The sequence below is a fragment of the Poecilia formosa genome, unplaced genomic scaffold, assembly GCF_000485575.1.
Source record: "Poecilia formosa unplaced genomic scaffold, Poecilia_formosa-5.1.2 Scaffold191, whole genome shotgun sequence".
NCBI classification, from domain to species: domain Eukaryota; kingdom Metazoa; phylum Chordata; class Actinopteri; order Cyprinodontiformes; family Poeciliidae; genus Poecilia; species Poecilia formosa.
The window spans coordinates 522,715-540,955 of record NW_006800130.1 but is presented as its reverse complement, the minus strand read 5'-3'; the positions used below and the strand labels follow the sequence as shown (position 1 = coordinate 540,955).

The window sequence follows — 18,241 nt, the reverse complement described above, 5'->3', positions numbered from 1 at the left end:
ATTTTATTGCTTTTGCTTGTTTGCCAGATTTACACGGTTTAGATAATCAAACTGACCGGCAAAGATGACCTAAGTAGATACAAATCACGACTGTATAGTGATGATTTGACTTATTAAGAGGGGAGAGGGGGGGGGGAAAGCTATCCCAACCAAACTTAATTCATCGAGCACATAAACAGTGTGATTAAGATGCTGTCATGGGCCTCGTCGTATTTAAGTCTGGACTTTGCCTCAGCCAATCCAAAACATGAATGTTTTTCTTTTGAGCCAGTTTGTACTTTAATTTATTGTCCTGGATGTTAGCTGAGGGCCAGATGTTTTCCATCAAGATTTTATAAAGAGCAGAATTTGTGGTTTCATTAATTAAACATTTTTCAAGTCCTGACACAGCAAAGCAACCCAAGACCATTACATCACTATTCTATGCTTGACCTTTTTCAAGAGTTGGCTTTCATTGGGTGTTGCTTGTGAAACTGGATTAAGGTTTATAAAACATGTGTTTAATCACAGTTAATTCAGGACTTTACATGGGGGAATTTTTTTTTTTTTTTTAACTTAGGGTTTTGTTTGTGTAATTTTATGAATAAAATAAGTATTTGAAAACTGATCTAACTATATTTGTATAACATTAAAATATGCTCAATTTAAAACATTTATGCAAAAAAAAATACTTTTCCATTAACAGGGATTTAACTGTATTGTTTTATATATTTTCTATCTTTTTGCAACAAAATGAAAATCTATAACCACAGAGTCAGTTCTCCCAAAGCCCTGAAAGAAAAATAAGCACAAAGATGTGAAATTCCAGGCCATGAGAACTCAAACCAGTTCTCAATGCATTTCATAATCCCTCTGTGAATTCAAAGCAGATTTTGCTGTGCATCTTTGTCCCCTATGCCGTCAGCATAGGGGACATAGGGGACATAATCAGCATATGGGCTCACAGTTTGCATCATTTTTGAAGTCATGTCATTTTCCTTCTATGATGTATGTGTCATTATAAAAAGTGGTATTCTGCTGTCATTTCAAAGTTGCAAATTCAGCTTGAATGTCAAATTCAACGGTCTCATACACTATGCCTTGCGTTGCATGATTACAAGCCTGGCAGGACTATTTCCAGTAGTAGGGCTAAATGCCGCAGAGACAGAGAGAAGCTGCCGAAAACCTCAGCTTGCTATTTCTTGATAGGCGCCCTGGCCCCCGGCACCGCTAAACCCTGGAGTGACGCCAGGACTGTGATTTGAGGAATTCTTATGGTTTCTGTGGCCACACAAGTGCCCCCTTTACAGGAAATTTAACATAAGCCAGTGAGGGCAAGGATCAAAAAGTAGCAATTGTGGTTTTTACGATAAAGCTCAACAGTTGGCGGTTGTCAGTGGACAAATGACCTATTGAACCTTATGCGAGTTCTGGGGGAAGGGGCGAGCTGTTGTAAAAGAGTCAGCCAACAAACACACACCACAGGAAGTATTACATCTTTAATCCTGTAACCTTCCGATATAGACAGACATACTGGATATCATCTTGGTGTGTGTCGTGCCAGACTGCCAAATTCACAAGCGTCCTCCCCCCAGTAACAGCTTAATCTGGGCTCCCCCCCACGCGAGCAATGGCTGCATCTCATTCATTAGTGGCCAATCGTCCGACCCTGGGAATATTGTCGGAGGGGGAGGGAGCCCATGCTTGAATTCTGCAAAGCAATTTGAATATGTAATGTGCCAGCCAAGATATAATCACCAATTCTTTTTCAGTGATTAAAGGGAACTTCAGTTGCAGTCACTTGACACTGCTTCACACTCTCACAAGCAGGTTAATCAGCAGGTGTTTTCACAGATATCTCACAGCACTTCAACATGCATGGTGTTTTTTTTTGTTTTTTTTTTTTATTAGAAAAAAAAGCCCACTGCTTGCGTGCCAGTAGAGTTGTTCAGGTCTTTCATGTCTTCATGCCAACAACAAGCATGGAGACTTGGGGACTCCCTAAGGTTTGCCAAATCCCCTAACCCCATGCCCCTGCCCAGAACAAAGCCTCCCCAGTTGCGCGCCTGACCCAGTAACCTGGCAGGCAGGGGGTGATAGCACACCCTGTCTTTGGACTTTTAGGGCCCCGTGTGAGAGCACAGGGCCAGTATTTGTGTACAGAGCAAAGTCACTTTCGTCAGTGGAATCAGCTCTTGTAGTGATTAGAAAGGCCCCTGACAGACAGAGCCGATTGTGCTGTTAAAATGTACTTGCCTAACGAGCAGAGGTGAGGAGAGTCTAGTACTGACCCTGCTAATCTGGCTGGACGTAGGCAACTTTCTTTTCAGGCTCTTCAAAGAAAGGCCCTCCTGCTTTCTGTACCAAATGATTTTTTTCTCTCTCTCTCAAAGACTATCCACCAGGTGTCTGTTTAGACATGTCTAATAAAGGATTCTTGACACAACAAAGTATTATTGTGGAAGTGAATCACACCTTTCACCCTAGGCTGTGAGGTGAACTGGATTAACAGCGACCACAATATAATTCTGGCACAACAATAATGGCACCCCCATCATTCACCAACTTTTGGGGAAAAAACAGACATGCACCTATGGTAAGTGATAATTCAATATGAAATAATCTAACAAGATGGCAAAGAGAAATCTTCAGGAATGTGCTCAACAGGAAAAAAAAATATTCTCAGTTTCTGAAACATTACAGAAAATATGGAAAACATCTTACCCCCTGGCTTCCCTTGAAGCAAATTACTGGCTGGTTTGATAGTGAAGCCTGTGAAGAAGGGAAGAAAATGTCCAATTTAAATTGCAAATCATGTTCATCTCAAATCTACGAAGCAGTTCAAATATCATAGGTAAAAATATGTAGCCATTCTGCATGCCTCGGTGTTTGTTGCTATAATCACCGTTCCACAGTAAGTATAAAGGTTAAGAGTTTCTGGCTCTAATCTGAAGAGAAGTGGGAGTAATTAATTATTCTACTGCCACCAGAAGATTTTCTTCATGTCACATTTGTGATTTCTGTGAATATTTTTTTTTCTTTTTTTTTCTTTTAAACATGCAATTCCAGTGGTAATTAGGTGTAAAATAAAAATGTGGTTAAATATACTTTTAAAACCAAAGGACAAAGCACGAACCCTAGATAAATATAACAACTCATGTGTGATCTGTTCTGACAAATTTCCACTCAGACTTGTCTGGGCCACACCATCTCCTCTTTTATTTGATGGTTTTAATAAGATTATAGTTGAGAACGGTGAAATGAATGCACTTTTGTACCCTTGAAAACTGAATCTGAACTAGAGATGGACAGCGATCATATTATTTGTTGTAACAGTGTCTGCAAACCACTAAAATTGACAATATGGATCAGATAAATATGCTCACTGTTTGAACAATTTTTTTTTTTTTTTGCTTTTCTTTGTATTTTTTATTTTATTCTGTTCTTATTTGAGTCCTGCTTTTAACAATGAAAGTCATTTTTTTAATCCTGTTTCCAGTAGATTTTTTTGTCCATGCTGCCCATCCCTAATCTGAACAAAAAAAATCTTCAGAGTGAAGATTACATTATGTTAATCAAACCTTTTAGAGCACCATAATATTTGATACTGACTTGATTCCACAGGCATTTCTATATTTATCACAGTGCATTGTATTGGATGTATAGTAGCTATCAACCAGTAACAACATTATTAAATTATCAACACCACAGCTCCATTATTCTTATATGCGATTGATATGTGTTAGTTCTTGTTTGTCAAACTTTGCAAAAACTTGTGAAGTTTGTTGTAGTCTTACTTCAACAGACATTCAGCTTCTATTTACTTTATAAAACAGGCCTCGTTGGCAGCAAACTGCTGTAATGTAAATAAAAAAATCATTTACAAACAAAAAACTAATGTGAAACAATTTTATGTGACTAAATATATCAGCAAATATGCAGGCGATAATAAAAAGTTCAGTGTCAATAAAATTATTTAAACAAAACCCCCCAAAAAACAAGTGGTTTCATTAGTATAAAAATATATGAAGATGGCAGCCTTGGCTTTGAAAGGGTGCTGGTCGTTTCACCTCTTTATGGTTTTCTTCCTGTGGCTATTCTCAACTTGGGTAACAGAAGAGAGTCATCCTTCACAGGACTGATTATACTGACCCTGTGCCAAATTGAACTGGCCAGGGAGAGTTTACAGCAGCTTAGATAAATGAGGATTTAAAGTCTATCGATAATATTCTTTTAATATTATCTGGAGTCACTGTTACATGACTCAAGTAAATAAAACCGGAGATTGCTCAATTATTTTGGTGTTATTGAATCGTTTTTCATAAGAGCCATCCACATAGGAATCAAAAGAGGTGTAAAATAAAGTCTTCAGAAAATAATATAGTTACATTTATAATGCATTAATTAATGCATGGGTACAAATGTAAAGATTCAAAGCAGCCCAAACCCACTTTAGGAATAATAAAACTATCTTCTTATGGCCTAATAGATTGATCAACATTCGAATCAACTATACTATACTTATAAATAGCACTGATTTTATTTTTTCATTGCAATGCCTTTTTGTTTTTCTTATAGGCTATCTCCATTTTAACTTTTAAAATGCTGCATTTTAGTGTTTTATTTACATTTTTTTATTAGACCTGTTTTCAGTAATGGTGACTTTCAATGCGGAAAAAAACAAAACAAAACAAAAACAAAACATTTCTTTGAGGTCTCATTCCCCTGTTTCTTTTCACCCTTGATTGTAAGCAAGTAGCAGCAGCTGTCAGGTTCGGGTTTCTGCAGGACATAAACCTTCCACCCTCACAGGGGGTGTCCTCAACCGGTCTTTTCTGGGGTGGTCTACGGCTTGGAAAACTTGCTGTCTCCTCCCCTCTCTGTTTGCCTGCTGTGGTCTGGAGGAAGCCGTCAGGCTGTGGGAGAGCTCCGGAGTTTCCTCCGCTTCACGGACCAATGAGCTCCGGGGATGGGCGGGCATCAACAATACACAACAACTTTCAGAGCCAGTGCCACCGAACCCAGCTGTTTACTATCCAGCTCAACCACCAAGGTCGGGGTCCAGGTTTAGAAGCTGTATGCGACTCGGGAATGTGGCGCACACAAAAACAGACTCATTTGTTTTGACAGCGGAAAAAAAAAAAAAATCCCTCAACTAAATGAGCCTCCTCCTGCAGTCACAACTGTAGCTCTGTCTTATCAAACACTGCTGCGGAGAGAGAGCATTTTGGATAGACTAAATGATCTCTGACTAATCTAATGGGCCATAAAGGCAATAAAACAGCGTTCCGAATCTGAAAAGGCAAGTCATTTTCTCGATCGAATATTCAATTTATTGCAATGAGCGAAGCCAAGCAGTTTGCCTTAAAAAATAAACAAATGAAAACATATGCGTTCATCCTTCTACCAAAATACATTTTAAGATTGTGTAAAATTAATAAATTCTTTGTCAAGTGTTTTAAGTGGTCGTCATCGATTTTCCAATTTGCTACAACATTGGATTAATATTCCTAGGAAATGGAAGACAACTTTTCCACATTAAAACAGTAAGTATGTGCTTTTCTTCTACACTTTGTTACACCATTGGATTAATTTCCCTAGGAAATGGAAGTCAACTGTTCCACATGAAAACCTTGCATTCCAAATATATTGCTGCCATATTAGCATTTCAACCGACCTAGTAGAACCATATATAGCATTTTATTTTCACCTACTGCGAATGTCCTCTGAAAGTTGTCAGCGAACTTCCGGCGGACATTCAGCTGAAAGTTTAATGGTTTAATGGTGTTTCATTTTGACGTCCGGAAAACGTCGGCGGCGTTCAGCGAACGTTCAAGACAACGTTCAGCGGACGTCGTCTGAACATTCAACACTAGGTGGGATGTAGCCTACATAAACCGAGAGAAAATATATGCTTGTAATAGTCAGATGAAAAATGAGAAGTTTGTTTTTAGGGAGACTCGGTTAAAAAATTTAAAAAAAGAGAGAAAAGAACACCGCATAGAAATCTAGCCCAATTTATATTATGTTTGCTTAAGTCAGTTCGAATTATGGAATATGGGGGAGTAAATTAAAAATATTAAGAATTGCATGTTTAGATCCTAATAAATTCAGCTCTGCCTTTTCTCTGAGTGGGCGAGAATACGTTTAAATCAGCCTGCTTTTATCAGCCACCAGCGCCTTTTGGTCTGAAATTTTGACAGTCCATACTCAAAACAAAGAGCTATTTGAACTTTTGTGGGTTTTTCAAAAAATATATTATTTGTGCGCCGTGCGAAACATAAACCAAGCGATGTTTTCCAAAGCAATTCCCGGAGTTGGGAGAGAGACGATAAAGAAAACAGAAAATGTTCCTACAGGAATAATAAAAGCCACAGCGGATTTAAAGTTAAAGCGGGTGATGTTGCTTACCTTCAGGTTCTGGAAGGCTTCCAGGGTCCGGATGGCCGTGTCAGTGAGTTTGACGTGGTAAAGACTTTGACTCGGGTTGTTTTTGTTAATTTTTCCACAGGAGAGCCCATACCGATGCTCCTGTCTCAGCGCTGCCATTTCTACAACTGAAGCCGATTGGCGACATTCTGCCCGGAACGTCACGGAGAAGAAGGCGTGGGGGCGGAGCTAACACACGTACACTCACACCCACAAGTACCAGCGCACACGCATTCTTGAAATATTAAAGTAAATATGTGTGCAAAGCTTTTTCCTTCTTTCGGTTTTTTTTTTATTTTTATTTTTTACTTTCGGTTCTCTGGTCAGTATTTTTGGCCATCAATGCCACTCCGGTTGCTTGAAGTCTGTTTTTTTCTTTGATGTATTTGGCCAATGGGTCAGATCCAAGTCTCGCTTCTTTGGATTTAGGTAAATACACTTTGAATTTTCTTACTACTTAAACAGACACACACACACACACACACACACACACACACACGCACACACACACACACGCATACAAACATTTATTCAAGGAAGTAAATGTCATTTTACTCAGGATGTTGCTGTTTATATGCTGTTTATTCATTTTTATTTATAACTTTTCTATTATTGTAAAAGGTTTATTATATCGACATCATGCCATTAGTTCTAGCTATGTAACATGTTGTCTTACTGCATCTATCAACAATGCTGCTTAGTATGTTGCAAATACAACATGTAGGCTCACATAAAATATTTAAGAAAGACTGTAAAAGTCCACCTAGCTCAACAGACAAAACAATACATGTTGGGATCAAGTGGAAGTGAGGAAATAATTGACATACAATTTTCTTTGAAAAACTAAAAGTCTTTTTTAACAAACTGATATAGATCACAAACTTTTTTTTTTCAAGGATCTAATCAGTGAAAAATATTGAAACCCTGTTTGTCTTCTTTATGGGCTTGGGAAAGCTTTATGGTCCTAATTCAAAAGTCTTCTGTTTTGTGGGTTTACCACTAAAGCAAAGGTTTAATATATCTCTTAGTGTTTTTTTTTTAAAGAAGCTGGTTTTAGTTATTATTATTATTATTATTATTATTATCCTGTTCACTTTAAGTTTGAACTGGAGACCATGATTTTCAATCCCGACACATTAAAAACTAAAATATCAGTTTTCTGTAAATGGAAAGCTACAAAGCTGAATCTTACTTTAACTGTTAGTTGCTAAGTGGCTAAAATATTACTAGACATATGGTTAAAGTGGTAAAGGTTTCTTCAATTCTTATGTAAGCTTATTTTTACTCAACAACTACTCCCTTATATAGTTCAAAATAAGAGCCTGAAATGCAGAGTTAAGCTTAAAACACTAATCTTACCTCTGAGATTCCTAAATAATGTCTGAATGTTATTTTACCAGGCAATCTCATATACTGACAGTAACTATATAAGAGACAATACATGCCCAGACATCACATTAAAATTTTACCTTTATTGTAGTGTGACGCAATCTTTAAAAAATAATTCTATATCAGACGAGATAGCTATTGCAACCAGAAATATTAATAGAGGATGCTGAAAAATACAAATACTCATCAGACTCATTCAATACTTCTGTGTGGACACATAAAAAAACAAGAATAAACAACATAAGTGTAGGAATACAAACTTTTTTTTTTTTTTAAATAATCCTTTAAGGTTTTGAATACAAAACCTTCAAAAACAACAACAACAACAAAACAATATTGACACATGCAAAACATCTGCCTGTCAGAGAAATGAAATGCCAGAAATGGAATTTGGATTAATTTAATCCTGATGGATAACATCCTTTGATGTGGATTAAAGAATGAGTCAGAGAGGCAGTGTTTATTTATGAAATGTAGAAATGTAGAGTGATATTGGTGTTACAGTGATCAACAAATATGTGTTTGAAAGCAATGTCAAAAACATTTCATTCACCATTGTTGCCACATTTGTTTTATTAAACATTACAGTGTTTGTCAAATAGAAATAGAAATCCATCTGATGTCTCGGAATGGGGGAATTCTAATTCAGTAATGCGTTGGTAATGATTACCAACTGTTTTTCTTATTACTCTTTATTCTTTCACACCATCCTCTGCTCCCTCTTTTAGGCTTCTGATTTTAGGTGCTAATATCTGGATCAGTTAATGGCATTACAGATGTCCAAGTGGCTAAAATATGTATTGGCAGGTAGAATTTCAATGCACTGCTCCTGAAATGCTGTAGCCTGCCAAGTGTTACACCCTAATAGTGCTTTAAGATTGTAATATTCCATACTGACAGTGTGCTGATGATTTACCTTTGATATAGGGAAGTAACCGTTTTTTTACCCATTAGAAAAACAAACCACATAAAAATAAATACTTTGATGTTACTTTAATGTGATAGACTTCTATATATAACTGCACTATGCTGCCATGAAAAATAATATATAATTTTCACTGCATGTAAACTTGAGTTTTCAGCTCTAATGGGTTTTGAAAGATGTCACTGTTTAAAAAGCTAAACCCCAAAACATCTTAAAAGGTTTGGCTTTGTTAAATATTTGCTCACAGCTTTGATAAGCATTGTATTACTTAGGAGAAAAAAAACGAACTTTTCTCTCTGTGAGACAAGTTTTTATGTTAGGCAAAAAATACATTGATTCTTAAAAGTTTGAACATGGCACTTTTTACATAATCAATAATCTGGTGTACCCCTTACTTTCTGCTGGCTGTTGGTTGTCTTAATTTGGATTTTGATAATAAATACTTTCTAATACAACTCAATGTAACCAAATTGGGTGCTTGTTTTTTTAAAAAAATATTGGTAAACATCACTAAATTGTCACAATATTACACATGTGTTGAGCAGAACGACAGTGAAGTCATTAAGAAGCTTGCAGGCGTTCTGTCAGATTAGGTTTTTTCTCCTTCTAATCCTGTAGATTACCACTGCACAGTCTGCTGGCTGTGAGTTCTTCGTTGCGCTGTGCAGGTTCTTTACATTGATTTTTTTCTTTTTTTTTTTGTAGCCACCACATCGATGAATTAAGTTGACTAAGATGGATGCAAGCTGTTGAGGAGAGGTCAAAGGGAGGCGGAATTGCAGATTTTGCAGGTGGGACAAAACTTTAAAAGCATCGTATGTGACTGGGTAAAGCAGGAATGCATTCTGAGGTGGATTATCCAAAACACAACATGGATTCCTAAATGTTTTTATGGAGATATAGGAGATATATATCTTTTTTGTCTAAACAAAGAATAGGTGCTGGTGAGAGCAACAACCCTACACCTCAGTAGGTCATCGGCTGAGCAAATAGGATCATCTCTTGGGACTAATGCAGACGGTCTCCATCGCCCAGTGAAATGGAGACAGAGCCGTGTTGTGAAGAGCAGAGGGATGGTGTTTTGGATCCCACAGAGCCTGAGGTGGCAGAACCCATTTCTGAACCCGCAGACTGCGATCCTCTGAACAAACTGCCTTGTGGGCCTCCAGAACAAGGTGAAGAGCTCTGTGGGAAAGACCCATCTGAACTCGAGAACCATGCAGTCGAGACTAAAGACAAGGAGATAAAAAGCTTATCCAACTGCGAGCAAGAGAGACGACAAGCAGAATGCAAGGTAGAGAAAAAACTGAAGAAAACAAACAGCTGGAAGATGGTCCGGTTTCAAGACCCCTCGACAGAAGAGGATGTTGTGGAGAGGGACAGCTCAGCAGAGATTCTCTTTCCAGAATACGCTGTGGAAGAATGGACATGTGCTCAGTTTGAGGAGCTCTTCGCGGCAGAGGACTGGGAGAACATCACAGGTAAGAACACATGGAATAAGTCATCTGAACTCCTGATATTGGAAAGTAGAGTAACTTTTAAATGTCAAACTGTTAAACCAACTGGATAGTTTCCTATAAATCCAGAGTCTTAGATTTGTACTTTACTTTGCTGTTATGCAGAGGACCAGCTGTTGAGGAAGAAAATTCTGGAATCAGGAGACGAACAGGTCCCACGCTCCACCTGGGGTCAAGAGGTCACTGTGAAGATGCAGGGCGTTCTTGAGGACCGGACTGTGGTGGAGAAGGACTGCAAACTTGTCTTTGTTATCGGAGAGGGAGATGTAATACAGGTGATACTCCTGTGCTTTTCTTGAAGGATCCTATTTTGTGTGTGTGTGTGTGTGTGCGTGTGTGTGTGTGTGTTGCCTCAAAAAAGTCAACAAATCTGTATTGTTATGGGCTCACAACACAGGCTTAATGATGTAGGATGAGGGATGTTTGCCTTTGTAATTCTTTAAATCTGAAAATAACAAAAATGTTATTCAGACTGACAGGTAATTAAAATGTGAACTGCTTTCTAAACACGGTTCCAATATGTTGCTGTTGGGCACGAATCCTCATGACATTTTTTTTTTTGTCAAAATCAAATCTATTAGTCAACCTTAACATCTATTCATGTTTCAGTTAATAAAATGCAGTGAAAAGAATCAAAAGGGTGGTGTGACTTTAAGGAAACATTGTGAATGTTTTAGAAAGATGAGTTTTTTTTTTTTTTTAAATCTCCTGAAACTTTTGGGTCAGATGTTGAGGATTTCAAAATTCCACAATATGAAGATGTCAGATTTTCTGATATATTGTCCTATTTTTAATAAATTCACTTAAAAGGTTCAAGGCAAATTTTCAAACATTTTAGAAGGGAATAGAAATAGAAATATCATTGTATACTTATGTAGACCTTGAAAATAGGTCTTTGTGACTTTTTGAGATGGCGTACAAACCCCCCACTAAAGCTTTTACAAAAATATTCAGAAGTAGAAGTGATTTTCTCACCAAAGTTTTAGGGCAATTACTTGCTCATAATGGTACATTGTCTTCTTGCCAAATAAAAGATAGTCTGGACCAGAGCTTCACAATCTTTGCAGATTCTGACCCACAGAATATCAATTTGAAGATTCTCATCCCACAAAGTCAATGAAAAAGAGGGACAATGATGCCATAAACAGTTTCCACAGCTACTGCATTGCTTCTATTTAGATGTACCAACTGTTTTCATCTCCTCTAAAATTTATAGCAACTCAAGTCCTCCCACTTATTCATCTGTGACAGCAGGTCTAATTGTCTGGATCACGAAAAGTCGGGGTCAAAACCTTCTAAACTAAGACGAGGACGCTGGTCCCTTCATGGTTCCATCGGATTACATTTAGGCATTTTCCAGGTGACAGTTGAGGAGTTGCACTTCTACAAGCTCACTCATTTAGCTTTGAAATCTGAAAAAGAAAAGATAACATATTTAAAATTTGTTAGTTAATTGAAATACGCGACAAATCCAGGCACATGTGTTTTTGTTTAACCATGCAATTAGCTGGATGTGAATAGTGTTCTGAGTGATGTGTTTCTTGACACCTGTAGGCTCTAGAGGAGTGTGTCATGTCCATGCAAAAGGGGGAGATCACATTACTGCTGGCAGATTCCCAGTATGCCTATGGACTTCTGGGAAGGTAAGGATTTTCCAGTTGCTTTTGTTTATTGTCATCTTGGAAATGAGAAAACATACTCAGAACAGGCTCAACAAGATTCAGGCACTTATCTTTACTTTGACAATAATGACATCAAAATGTCATCTTTAGCCTCTTGAACCTGTTGCTGTGGGGGCAGACTGTGCATCTTGGGTTAGCGGGGTTAATGGACCATAAACAGGAGCAGATGGCTTTGTCTGAACACCATTCAGGAGGAACCTATCCGTGGTGTGTCTGTAACCTCCTAACCTATGGGGTAACCCTACTCGTATTACAGCCAATAGCTTGGGTTTGTAACCTTTGCACCAGTGAAGAGCCAGTATAAACGGAAAAATCACTTAGTAACTGCTGCTTAAAACCTGTCCTTTACAGTTCAATTGTTTGCTCAAGATAAACTGAACAGGCAAAAGCGAGTAATGCTGTTCAAATCTAACAACGTGCAAATGAGTAATTGTATCATATTGTGTGTCACACCGCATAAACACTTCATAAAACCGTCTAACGATCAAATCTGCTGATTTATTTAGTTGTCGGTGCTTACACAGGGATAATTGACCGTAATATGTAGTCAGGCTGTGATGCAATTTTATTAAAAAGGCAATATCATCAACTGTCATTAGAGCCAATTATGAATTAATAGATTAAAGCACACAGTGTTGATCCAAATATGCTTTTGAGGGAGGCAAACTGTGATCATTATAGCTTAAGAAACCCATAACATAAAATATTTTCCAGCATTTTTCTACAGACAGAACACTCATCGGCAGAAAAGCTGCATTAGCTCCCATTTGTTTGCTGAATATTATCATGTGGCAGTAAAAGCGAGAAAAGGGGCAGAATTCATTGCTAGATTTATGGCCCACATCTAGTTTTATAGCTAAGGAGAAAATATAGACCATTGTCATCAATAAATAAATAAATCTAACATTCAAACATTTTGTAGTGAGAGCTTGTTTTTTTCTCTTGTATAAAACAGTTTTTTCTTCTTCTACCTGTTCTAAGTACTGCACATTAGCCAGTGTTTGTATTGCGAGCACTCTGCGAAGAACACAGCCTGTGAGAAGTCGGGAATCTCTTTCCATGTCGTGTGTGGAGCAGGAGGCAGCAGGAGGCTGGTTAATGATTGTTTTGATGCCACTGATTAGGGTTGTGTGCTGTGCAGTCAAACCTTATTTGAACCACAAGGTACAAAATCAGAGCTTCGTGTCTGCTTTTCCAAAATGATTCATTTAACTGATGTGCGTTACCTTAAACTGTCTTTTTCTCGGGTCACGGAATATGAAGTGTTTTAGTTAGAAATATTGTCAGTTTCTCTGACGTGAGTTGAGCCAGATCTCTTTTAAGTCTTTGTTGTTCTGAGTTCTTGTAGAGAAGTTAAACAGTTCATTAAATATTTGATTATAAGAGATACAAAAATAAAATAAAATATAAGCAGCAACAGATGTCATGTTTGAGTGCGGATTGAGTGACCTCAGCATGCCTGTACTATAATGTGACAGACAGGAAGACAATGGGGGAAATCTCATTAGCCTCTTTCTGTTCTCTGGCATATGCACTGATTGAACTCTGTCAATCCTCTGCTGCAAACAGAGCTGTTAAGAGCACATCAGGGAGTGCAAAGCTGGTCAGACAGTATGATTCATCACTGCAGTCTGCAGGATCTGTAGCTCACACAGTCTGTGTTCTGCTGGCAGCACTGTCGAGGACACACACACACACACACCCCTAGATGGTGGGAGCATTAACTTGATTGCTACAACAAAGAGGGTCATCAGAATGAATTGCAGGAGGCACTAATATTTATCTGGATAAATAGTTGAACATTCAGTGAGTTCACCATGTTGCCCCCATTTAAGAAGCTTAGGGGAATCTCCAAACATATTTATATCACTTGAACATTTTTACATTTGCAATCACAACAATCCACGTATTTTACCAATATTTTTTGCAACAGAGTGAGGCAACTTAGTGCAAGTTTATGAAGCAGAATAAAAGTTTGTTTGTATGGAACAGGGATCTGATCAGTGTGACATACAGTTGTATTGAACCCTCAGTTGTGCCTTTGTAGATGCAGGTCCTCTCATTGATCTTTTGGAAGAATGTCTCAAATAGCATTGGAGATCTAGAAAGAATATCTCTGCTCTGTTGCTGGTTCTGCTCTGTAAAACAGCTCAACAAGACTCTTAGAGGGCATATATGAATGCCTCCTCAGACCAAAGCCCCTCGTTCCACATTTTGGTTTTGTCCCACATGGGATGTGGTAAACTTTCATCTCTTTTGTTCAACAATGGCTTTCTTATTGCCACTTTAGTCTTTTAAAGCCTCTACCAGGTTTTCGTCACAGATTTCCTTGCATTTGGCTTTAAAATTACATTTTTGTGACAACTGAACAGAACATTTTCTACATGTTTGCATATCGCAATGTGAAAACCATTGCCATAGGCTCTATTTTTTCCACACTAAGCTGATTAATTAATTACTTAATAAAGTTCTCAGTTTTGAAACACAAAATGCCCAACTCCCAAGAGCACAATTTCTTAAAACCTTGCATGTTCTGCATTCAAATACTGTCTGTTGTTCTGCTTCTTCCAAAGCAGTGTAGACTACTGTGCAGCTTGGGTAAATTATGCCCAGCAGCAGTGAGGGCCAATACTCAATCAATATATATTATACGGTGCACTATACAGTGTGAAACACAACTTTAAGGCTTTGTTGGCTTAGATCACTTCTCCCTGCAGCATGAGGGCGAGCCACTTACCTTCATAAAGCTCTTCCTTAAGCTGCAGCTCCACCAAATTAGTAAACACCTGGTGGAACTGCACATCTCCTAAACATGGACTTCAAACTATACTTTTCAGTCCATCGCTCCTAAGAACAACTGTAAATGGTATAACAAAGGAGCATTGCTGGGATGACTTACCGAAGGTGGAGTGTTGTGTCTTTAAGAAGAGAAAGAACTTCTTAAAGACACAGAGGCCAATTTCAAATTTGAGGCCAATTGTCAAATTGTAAAGCCATGTTTGATACAGACACCATGTGTATAACAACAGAAGGTAACTGTTACTGGCTTGTGCTATAAAATGGCACTAGGTGCCTGGAAAATATATAATACCGCCACTTCAAAACTCATTTCACAAAGGTTTAGGGTAATCTCAAAAGTTCAAATTTCCTACAACAGTTTTCAAGTTTATATTTCCTATTAAACTGTCTTTATCCTGTATAGTTCCTGCAATAGATATGGAGGGGGGAAACAATGGCCTCAGGAAACTTTGCTCAGTCTTGCTTTTTGCAGTGAAAACATGCCTATAGAGTTACCTTGAACGAACTGATTATTGCAAAGCACCTTTTTGTGGTGGTGGCCTGTGTTGACTCTCTAGAAATGGTTTATAGGTGTGAAAATCTTCCCATGTTGCAAATTCTTTGTCACACCCATTAGGGAGGGCAGCTGACCAGAATCTACAGGTTCCTTGGAACTCAGGGGAAGCACACTTCCACACAAAAGAAGGCCTTGATCGCAAAGTTTATTTTACAGGTATTGTGAAAACAAATCAATGTCTCAGGGCTTCTGCGTCTTTATCAAAATTCAGGCGTGACAGGAAGTTATTTTCAGACTAAAAGAGATGTGTGCAGGTTCCTAAGAGGTTGAATCAGATGTAGGATTCTCAGGAAAGAGGCGTATTGAAATCAAGGAAGAGTTAAGCAACTTTTGTTGACATAGAAGATGTCAGTGACTCATGACATTTTTGGTTTGTGTGTGTTTCTTCAGCTGTTCTTTAAAGCACAAAAAATTACTGCTTTGACAAAACATGTTTACAGAGAAAGTTTATTTTTTTTTTCCTGAGCAGTTCCTCTGTGTCTAAGGTAGAGAAACACAAATGAGATAATGTGTGATTTTCAGCCTAGAGTGGAGAAAGGCATAGAACTAAAATGGAGTAGATTCCAACCAATAATCCAGACCCTTACAAAGTCTACAGTCAAGATCACTATTGAAAATGACAGAAGCCACCTCACCATGCACAAAAGGTCCTGTGTTACTTTGCATGACTCTGAATTCAAAATTCACACCTGTTTGGTTGACTTTAACTTGAATAAGTTAACCTAATCTTTTGGTTTAGGTATCACATTTGTTTTTATTAGCAGTGCCACAATTTGAGGCTCTTTTCAAATCTTCTGATTTTGTAAAGCTTTGTCCTGCCTGTAACTATTCCAGCTTTCTGCCTAAACAATCACAGATACATTATAAATCTAGCATAACCTTCATGACAGACTGAAGTTAAAAGCTCAAAAGGGTTAAATAGAGCAAGTTTCTCTTACTCTAGTCACCCTCCCTACTTCCTAGTTTTTTAAAAGTTAAATGTTCTACATTTGACTACCAAATGACGTACACTTAGCCAGTTATAATGAGACACATTTGCAGAAACGTACAACATTGTGAAATCAGAAGTAGCGAAGCATTGAGGAAGCCTCTGGAGATTGGAATCTGATGATTTTAGCTCGATTTGCCCTTAACATTGACAAACCAGTCAGAAACCAAACACCTAATCTAGTTTCTTTGGGTGGCATGAAAATAAAACAACTCTCGGAGTTTTTCCTGTTTGTGACCACCTGCTCACAGGTCCAGAGCTGATCAAGACTCCAGGTGATTTCTTAGTGCATCTCTACTTCTGGCTGCCAGATCTGCTTGGTTTTAACTGATATTTCTCGTTATGGGTTATGTGTTTGTAACTCGCCACCAGAATGAGGGAAATTATGATTGTTTTTTTTTTTTTGTTCTCTCTGAAAAAGTGGAAAGTTGCACTCTGATTAGCTTTATGCCAGATGTAATAAATGTTCACTCTTCCTCCTTCTTGCAAACTAATCTCTCTTCTTATCATCCCGTGTAACATGACACAGTGAAACACTAGCACTTCTGCTTTTCATTACAATAGGCACTTGCAATTACACAGGTGGAATGACTCACTCGCCAGACAGTTGCACTGGCCTCTGTCAATTTTATTAGTTTTTATGTGCAGTCTCTCCTCCCCTGTGTCCATGTGCGTAAGCATGCTGTCCTCTCCAAGAAGGTGGATGTCCTCTGATCACTCTGTGACTCACTCTGCAGAGCCACCTGGCTAAAATGAATAATGTGACCTTTGTGACGCTCTGCTGTGAAAAGCACAATACGAAAATTGAACCATTTGTCTCTTTTGATGCTTCCTCTCTGCAAGAAAACTCTAGCAAACACTCTGATGTTTGGTGTAGCTTAAACTTGTTTATAGACCAGATGTTTTTTTGTGGGTTTTTTTGCTATAAAACCAACAGCTGAACTCTTGACTGTGAAGTCACGTGATCTAAACTAGTTTGACTGTAGCCTTTTTGGCTCTGCGATTCTCTTTCCCGGCACGGTCACAGCAAGTTGACGAGAAAACCACACCCAGATCTCATACTTCGGGAGCAGGCCAGCAAGCACTGACAGCTGCAGTGCTACAGATAACATCGGGCTCAGCTCCCAATGAGCACGCTCTCTTCAGTTTGCAACAGTGCTGCTACACTGCCGCGTACTTTCAACAGGTTAAAGTTGAACTAAAATCAAGCAATAATTAAATTCTGGACGGTGCAAATAGGTTGAATAACTTTTGAAATCTAGATGGCCGCTTTTTCGGCGCCGTGGCTGCACTTTTTTTTTGTTTCTTTTTTTTTTTTTTTACCACTGGAATCACTGTTTGAATTGCACATGTCTGTCATCTAATCTCCCTGGATGTTTACCTTTCCCCTCTGCCAGCAGGAGGCTTATCTCTCACATCAGCAGTATTGTCTGTAATATAGTACTGTTCATAGTTAAAGCTACTTCTGCTTTCTGCGCTACTAGTAAATTTAAATGGGAAAGCAAATGTCCTCTAGCAAAATATGCTTTTATTGAGCTTTTGCTGGATAGTGTAAGTGAGTAGAAACTGCGAAATAAGAGGACGAAGCATTGTCAGTATCTTGCTTGATTGACTATTTTGTAAATATATTTCTCTCAAATCAATGTTAACTACCTTTTGTGAAGTATGTAATACACAGTACACAGTAGCTGTGTCATCATTTCCTTTTATCTTTGTATTTGTATTTGGACAAACCATTTTGTATTTAAAGTACCCATGCTAGAATTTTTAAAACTCATTCTTTTCAGTTGTGCTCAGGCATGTTGCTGATGATTCATTCTCTTGCCAAGAAGCAATAAATGTAACAAAAAAAAAAAAAAGCGTGAGAGAAAAAGATGAACACAAAGCAGCTTTCAAGCATTAATACATAAAACAATGACAAGCCCCAAAAACAAACAAAAACAAATTACATTTGCAGAGAAGATCTTGATGCTGATT

General features: G+C 38.1%; 2 protein-coding genes across 4 annotated transcripts in view; one reads left to right on the top strand and one right to left on the bottom strand.

Moving 5' to 3' along the window:
- The window catches only part of LOC103147853 (RNA polymerase II elongation factor ELL), a 28,182-nt gene extending 21,556 nt beyond the window's left edge, over nt 1-6,626 (bottom strand). The window contains exons 1-2 of the mRNA XM_007566402.2: nt 6,391-6,626; nt 2,704-2,751 (exon numbers count right to left, since the gene is read on the bottom strand). Coding sequence (XP_007566464.1) covers nt 2,704-2,751; nt 6,391-6,528 — 186 coding nt within the window. The 5' untranslated portion in view covers nt 6,529-6,626. The remainder of the gene's footprint in view (nt 1-2,703; nt 2,752-6,390) is intronic.
- The window catches only part of fkbp16 (FKBP prolyl isomerase 16), a 32,444-nt gene continuing 20,776 nt past the window's right edge, over nt 6,574-18,241 (top strand). The window contains exons 1-4 of one of the 3 annotated variants that reach the window (XM_016678816.1): nt 6,574-6,657; nt 9,428-10,203; nt 10,345-10,514; nt 11,794-11,882. In XM_016678816.1, coding sequence (XP_016534302.1) covers nt 9,762-10,203; nt 10,345-10,514; nt 11,794-11,882 — 701 coding nt within the window. In that variant the 5' untranslated portion in view covers nt 6,574-6,657; nt 9,428-9,761. Of the gene's footprint in view, nt 6,658-6,680; nt 6,838-9,302; nt 10,204-10,344; nt 10,515-11,793; nt 11,883-18,241 lie in introns of those variants that run through there. The other 2 variants (XM_007566403.2, XM_007566404.2) reach the window with 2 other exon arrangements.